Genomic DNA, 8,061 nt, shown 5'->3' with positions numbered 1-8,061 from the left:
TCAGGTGGTAGAGCACTGGACTTGTGATCGAAAGGTCGCTGGTTCGAATCCGGGCCGGGACGGACACGGGTCAACTTTATGTGCAGACCCAGAGACGGTATCCATATCCCACCCCCGTGTCACCACAATGGCACATTAAAGATCTTGGTCATTCTACCATAAGTGCAGATGGCTGATACCACCTAAACACGCATACATCAAAAGCCGTGAGGGCGTAAAAACTCGAATCGTATAAACCAATTCATGTCCAATATAGGCAATTAAGACCTGACGGACAATAAGTCCCTTAAAATTTACTTACTTTTAGAACATCACGATTCAAATAAAATGCGCAATCGAGGTAGATGCTTTTCGAGTACGTATTTACGACATCCCCAAGGTATTTCATAACATATTGGCAAAGGAGTATTTTCCGTCACACAATCGTTTCCCTTTGTTTAAAGTCTCTCTTCGTTTATAAGACTAACACGTAAATCAACTTTTAGAACTGGTTTTTGATTCCACTATTTTCTGTTACTGCTGCTGCTGCTCATACTTTATCACACATTTATCTTTAGCACTGAATAAAACGAGCATTAGTGTCTCCGCTTACAACCTAGCACGCGTATCCAAGTAAACAGACAAGTACAAAGTCGTTGTACTCAAGCCGACTAGACGAGGCAATAATAAGAAATATGCAAATAGCCGAAGCCGACCGCATGATTCCAAGAGTACAGTCAGCAATTGTGATAAATTCTATATTACCCCCTTGTGTGTGTGTGTGTCTGAGTTTGCCGTCAGTCTGAACGGTTCGAAGACTGAAACGGAAAGCAAGACCTACGTGTTGAAAGTATTGTAGGGCCATCGTTACTTTGCGCTACATTTCTTGAAGATAGTAATTAGAACACAGTGGAGGCATGACGATAAGAAACGCAAATCATTTGCCTTCAGGCTACTGTTGCATAATGGCTGTATAGGGCCACCCCCAAAAAATGCCCCCACAAACATGTTAATAACTTCTACATCTCTTTACCAAATTACTTCATAGTTGGTGTTCATCAACTTCAGCTTGCACTTGATCACTCCCGGAAGTTGCGACTTTGTAGTTCAAATGGTCTGAATGTTGTGTTTTTCAACAACAAAATCCGAATTCGGGGTTTGAAATTAACCGATAGCCAAACTTACCTAATCTAACCCCTCCGGAAATTTATCTCTTGAATAATCTGAATGTCCGAGTAAATACCCCCCTCCCCCCCCCCCCCCCCCCCCCCGGGATTATCGGTGACATGCTGACAGCTAAGTTCAGGGCAATCCCAAGGCAAGAAAGCGTTCGTGTAATTGACGATTTCGGAGGAGTAATATGGAACACATTTTGGAGATACGGTAAACATTTGACCATGTTGTCTACCGGCAGGACACATTTTTGGGAGGTCACCCTGACAGCGGGTCGAATTTGGTGTGGCGTTAGACATTCAAGCGGTGAAAAGTAAATAAACAAACGAATTAAACTGTTTATTGGTTTTTTTTTAATATTCGGGTACATGTTAAAACGAACACATATCGAACACATATACAGGCGAATAAGCAGACAATCAAATTGAATCCGCCTCCCCCTCCCCCCTCCTCCTCATTGATCATAAACTTGCTTATTATATATTATATCCATAAATTGTTGAATAAAACACTGTTTAATCCACCCCCTCCTCATCCGAAGATCCACCCACCACAACACATCACAGTACAACGCTCTTCTCGCGTGCTGATATTCGTACACACACACACACAAACACACACACAAACACACACACACACACACACACACACACGCACGCACGCACGCACGCACACACACACACACACACACACACACACACACACACACATGCACACACACATGCAGATGTTACGCGCATTCTTACGATTACGACCATCTTAAGATGGCGCTGCGCCGGTACACGCCGTGTGTATTGGCGCAGCCGGCTTAAGACGGTTGCGCTATTACACGTCTGCGGAAAAACAGATGGCTGCGCCGATACACGTTCATAATCACAATCTATCAAACTTAAGTCGATACATATTGATAGTAGCCGACCAATGCTTTTAATGTAAAATGTGTGTATGTATAATTATCGATGTGGGTTTGAAATGAAGTTAGGTATTATGACTGTTTCTTTTACCTTGAATGACATAAGTAAAAAAATCAGGTATACTTTTTTAGTTTTATATAAGTTCGAACTGCCCTTTTAAATTGTTTGATACTACGAAAAGTCAGCTGGATGTCATTCTCACATGGCCTCCTCTTTTGTTTGGTGCCACCAAAGCATCAGTCAACCCTCTCAGTGGTATGTCTTTCAACACGAACTTGTTCCGTTTGAGGATCTCCCGGCAACTCTTCCTCTCACGTAAATCCTCTGGGGTTGTGGTTGGGAGGGAGCTGTTGTCCTTTATATACTTTACAATGTTGTTGTAACGGCCTTCAGTCATAACAAGAGACCTAGGATGGTCGGCCTGTTCTTTTGCGAGGGTCTCGCCGATTTCTCGCCAGACTGGATCCATGTTGGCTGGGAGAATGACGATGGTCAGAAAGCGACGGGCACACACAGTGACACTGCATGAACACCTGGGGTGGAGGTCACGACGCGATCGTAAGGCATTTACAAACGAACTTAGCGATACGTCTGTCGTTTAGTGCTCGAGATCTTAACTTCACCAAAAATGTGAGTCTTATCTTCGCACGTAAAATACGTGCGTCTCATGACCTCGGGCCCCGGTCACAGTGAGTTTCCAAAGAATGACGCTATCACGTGTGACAACAACTCAATGTGAAAGTGAGCAATGCTCACACATTAGGAAAATAATAGGTTTTATTGAACGCAGTTTGCTTTGTAGGTGAACGTGTATCGGCGCAGCCATCTGTTTTTCCGCAGACGTGTAATAAATAGCGCAACCGTCTTAAGCCGGCTGCGCCAATACACGCGGCGTGTACCGGCGCAGCGCCATCTTAAGATGGTCGTAATCGTAAGAATGCGCGTAACACCACACACACACGCACACACACACACACATACACACACACACACACAAACGCACACACGCACACACACACACACATACACACACACACACACATGCACACACACACATACACACACCACCACCACCACCACCGACCTCCTTCACCTCACAGCATGCAACCTCTTTCTTTGACGTGTTTTGTTCTGCTTGTATTCTCTCACCTCGATTTTATTGTTGCCCGCCCCAGGCCAGACAGTTGGTTCCACGGTTGACCAGGCACGTACAAACTCCTGGACGTAAGGGTCACTGTAGTTAATCAGCTGAAATCCCGTGATGTTCACTCCACCGTGACGAAAACGTTGCAAATCCAAAGTGGCCATATCCTGCAACGACACAGAGTGATATGAACTCGGCAAAAACCCACTATTTCACCCATTTTTGTACCCCAAATAAAACATTCATGACAGCCAAGTGGAGGGCCTTTAATGACTTTACAAATTTGAATGAATTTACACGGGCATGAATGTTCTAGCTGGGGTACGACAATGGCTTCAATATTTCTTTTGCCAAGTTTATGACAAAATACATGACAACGCACAATAAAACCCGGTATATAGGGAATTAAATAAAAAAGAAAATGTCAGAAATCCAAAGAGCGGTGTTGTTGAGAACACAATGGTGGACGTCGTCTTTGACTAGTACATACTGCTACCACGAGCACATGAGTACACGAGCAGTATATACAATTGGATACCTTTGGCTTGAACGATAAAATGGTGATACAAGCACTTGACTACACGAGCATTATATCTATATATATATATAAATATATATATGGCATTTATTAGCCAAGTTCTCTTAATTGTAATTCAGCGACAGAAGCAACTGGAAGAACGAGTGGTGTGTTTCACTATAAGCCAAATACATGAAACATAAATCACTTGATGAGAAAGCATAAATACAATTGAATTCCTTCGGCTTTAACGATCAAATGGTTACACAAGTCGAGTCATCCTGAACTCAGGTCAAAATGAGTTCGGCTCATTCTCTCCCTGACCGGACGCTACAGTCCTACGCGAATCTATCAAAACAAAAATACAGAGTTATCTCTCATATGTGACCCTCCACCACGGAATGAGTCGCATGTCACCTTTGCATGATTTTTTATATTTTTACATTTTCTTAAAGAGATTGTGATGCTCTATCCAGTGGTGAAAACCGTTTTGGAAAAGAGCGAAAACTTTTAGAGTTATAAGCCTGTGACTAAGGTGATCCACACTGATACCTTACATCCCCCGGACGTATATTTGGCCTAGCGCAGAACCCTGCGAGGTGACATCCGACTCAATCCGTGATGGAGGGTCACATATGATTTTCGCTAGCACTGATCTAAATTTGAGATCAGTGTTCGCGAGACGAAAATGATTGCAGATTGGCCGACTTCGACAGTGATCTCCGTTCTGTTCTTCACAGTTATGATAAAGACATCGTTCTAAGGTCAAAACAAGTCGAAATTTTGGGACTGCTGCCGGAAGGAGACAGTAATATATGGTTTCATCACTGTCAACTGGTTACAGAAAAAAATCGTCTGCTCCAGTGAGCGCGGAAACCAAACGGTTGATTATCACGTGACACTTTTGCCATATTTAGAGTTGTTTGCACAGTAAATACAGCCGCGAAAAATAGATCGCTTGAAACTGTCTTACATATCAATTCCTTTGTAATCTAAAAATTACAAAACACCATGAAAAGTCATTATCGACGATCTCGAATCTGCTTATATCAATATACATTACAAAAAGCTCTAAATATGTAAAAAAAAAATCGGTTTCCTTGTCAGACAAGGAAACTCAAGGCATCCTGTCAGGGAGAGAATGAGCCTAACTCATTTTGACCTGAGTTCAGGATGAAGTCGAGTATGTTCTTAAAAGCAAGCTAGTTAAGAAATTGTAAAACATCTCACCATGGTGGCCAGAAGGTAGTTATATCCCATACGGTTCATCCCGACTTCCGGTATCTGTTTAGCAATCAAAAATTGCATTACAATTGTTACAAATGATTAAAGATTAGAAAAGTAATCTGACATACGGAATGACAAATACAAAGCCAAAGAAGACTCTTCAGGGAGGGATGAAGGAGGGGGGGGGGGATGCCAATACATGTGCATGCGAGCGTGCCTTTGTGTGCTTGGATGCGCAATTGTGTGTTTTTGCGTACTTTACAAAGAATCCAACGGGCCTTGTTCAATGATGAAAGAAAACTTAGAAGACAAAAATATAATTTGTGTCGTTTTTACATGTAGTCAAGTTTTGACTAAATGTTTTAACGTAGAGGGGGGAATCGAGACGAGGGTCGTGGTGTATGTGTGTGTGTGCGTGTGTGTGTATGTGTAGAGCGATTGAGAGTAAACTACTGAACCGATATTCATGAAACTTGACATGAGAGATCCTGAGTATAGTATTTAACATAGAGGGGGAATCGAGACGAGGGTCGTGGTGTATGTGTTTCTGTGTGTGCGTGTGTGTGTGTGTAGAGCGATACAGAGAAAACTACTGGACCGATATTCATGAAACTTGACATGAGAGATCCTGAGTATAGTATTTAACATAGAGGGGGAATCGAGACGAGGGTCGTGGTGTATGTGTGTGTGTCTGTCTGTCTGTGCGTGTGTGTGTGTAGAGCGATTCAGAGTAAACTATTGGACCGATCTTTATGAAATTTTACATGATAGTTCCTGGATATGATATCCCCAGACGTTTTTTTCATTTTTTGAATAAATGTCTTTAATGACGTCATATCCGGCACTGTCACACCTTCATTTTTCAATCAAATTGATTGAAATTTTGGCAAAGCAATCTTCGACAAAGGCCGGACTTCGGTATTGCATTTCAGCATGGAGGCTTACAAATTAATTGATGACTTTGGTCATTAAAAATCTGAAAAATGTAATTAAAATTAATTGTTTATAAAACGATCCAAAATTCCTCTTATTTTATTCTTCATCATGTTCTGATTCCAAAAACATATAAAAAATGTTATATTAGGATTAAAAACAAGCTCTGAAAATTAAAAATATAAAAATTATGATTAAAATTAAATTTCTGAAATCGTTTTAAAAACAATTTCATCTTATTTCTGGTCGGTTCCTGATTCCAAAAACATATATATATGATATGTTTGGATTAAAAACACGCTCAGAAAGTTAAAACGAAGAGAGGTACAGTAAAGTGTGCTATGCAGCAGAGCGCAACCGCTACCGCGCTAAACAGGCTCGTCACTTTCACTGCCTTTTGCACTAGCGGCGGACTACGGTCATTGTGAACAAATGCAGTGCGTTCAGTTCATTCTGTGAGTTCCACAGCTTGACTTAATGTAGTAATTTCCCCTTACGCGACTTGTTTTTTTCTTCTGCTGAACTTGACCGAAGTTCGTAGCTTTTAAAGAAAATGAACCTTTTATGTATCTATCCGATCTTCTGCGGGTTACTTTGTTTTGTTTTCTCGTTTAGCCTGGCTTAAATGGAATGTATTCCTCAGACAAATAGGACAGACATTCTCGTGTATCTAAGTCTTTGTAGAAGAAGGTCGTTCTTCGACTCTTTCTGAAGGTTTTTTTTTCTTTTCTTTTTTTTTTCTTTTTTTTTTCTCCTCTTGGCTGTTCCAAAGATGTACACAAGAACGCGTTACTTCATAATCGTTTTCTTGGCAAATCGCCAGTAAAGAGATAAGGTTAGAAACAAAACATGCGCGCACAGACAAACAGCCAGTGGGCCGACAGATAGGCGGACAGACAGACAGACAGACACACACACACACACACACACACACACACACACACACACACACACAAACACACACACACACACACACCAATACTGAACCTAACCGGCCAGACATGTACACTCTTACCTGCGACAACACAACCCTGTAAGCGTTCTGCGTGGACAGGTCAATGATGAAGTTTTTCTCAGAGCGCGTGTTCTGTTTGTCCAGGCGCCGCAGCTCGTCGTGCACGTGGTTGACGTCGTCCAGCCAGGAGTAGGTGATGTCCACGCTGTAGCTCAGGTTGTTGAGCAGGGTGTGGATGTACTGTACCTGGTACAGGCCTGCAACAACCCAACACTTTATCGTCACCTCTTTGTGGTGCGTTTGTTTTTGTTTCTACTTTTTATTTTCTTGTGTATTCGTCGTCCTGAAGAAGCCTCCATGGGCGAACATTCGTCTGTGCTGTCTTTTCGTTGGTGAGTACCGATTTCTTTTGTTTTCAACTTTATATCACCCTTCTCTGCTTTTATGTGTATATGTTTCACTTTCTTTGTTTGTTTGTCTGTTTGTTTGCTTGTCTGTCTGTTTGTTTATCCCATTCTGAGGTTTGTTTGAACCGATTGATCTGAAGTGTATTGTGTAGCCGGAAGAGGGAATACGCTGAGGACACGTTTCAGTGGACACTGCATGTGTATGCTACCTGCAAAAAAGGATATCTCTTCTTGTGAGAGCTTGTCCTTAGGTAATGACTATACGATCTGATTACATTTGAACCATGTGAACTCACAGACCAGTTTGCACTCTGAACTTTGTCGGAAAGGGGAGGGGGGGGAGATCCTGACCACCTTCAGGTCACCATACTTTAGTTATGTCACAAACACAAACGTAAAATACACTTTGGCATTGGGGCTGGAATTGTTCTCAAAAAGAAAAATTTACCGGATCATAGTATAATTATGAACACTAGCTGCGTGTGTCGGTTCTGTGACCGGAACTGCTCTACATACCTTTTGAGTTTTGAGATTAGGGTACGCCTAAGATTCTCTACATGTCTGTTCTAGAGAAGAAGAAGAGGAATTAATGTTAGCTTTCTGTACGATCTTTAAAACAAGTCGCGTAAGGCGAAATTACTACATTTAGTCACAGAATGAAACTGAACGCACTGCATTTTTTCACAATGACCGTAGTCCGCCGCTCGTGCAAAAGGCAGTGAAATTAACGAGCCTGTTTAGTGCGGTAGTGGTTGCGCTGTGCTGCATAGCACGCTTTTCTGTACGCTTCGTTTTAACTTTCTGAGCGTGTT

General features: G+C 42.0%; 1 protein-coding gene across 1 annotated transcript in view; it reads right to left on the bottom strand.

The window, feature by feature from the left end:
• LOC138968049 (glutamate receptor 3-like) overlaps positions 1-8,061 on the bottom strand; it is a gene marked incomplete in the record, with an annotated part of 243,864 nt that overhangs the window by 130,083 nt on the left and 105,720 nt on the right. Inside the window, 3 exon segments of the mRNA XM_070340612.1 lie at positions 3,216-3,377; positions 4,958-5,011; positions 6,903-7,099. Of these exon segments, the coding sequence (XP_070196713.1) occupies positions 3,216-3,377; positions 4,958-5,011; positions 6,903-7,099 (413 nt within the window).

The sequence above is a fragment of the Littorina saxatilis genome, linkage group LG6, assembly GCF_037325665.1.
Source record: "Littorina saxatilis isolate snail1 linkage group LG6, US_GU_Lsax_2.0, whole genome shotgun sequence".
NCBI classification, from domain to species: domain Eukaryota; kingdom Metazoa; phylum Mollusca; class Gastropoda; order Littorinimorpha; family Littorinidae; genus Littorina; species Littorina saxatilis.
Note: the sequence above shows the minus strand (reverse complement) of the source record. Positions and strands in the feature narration are given on the sequence as shown.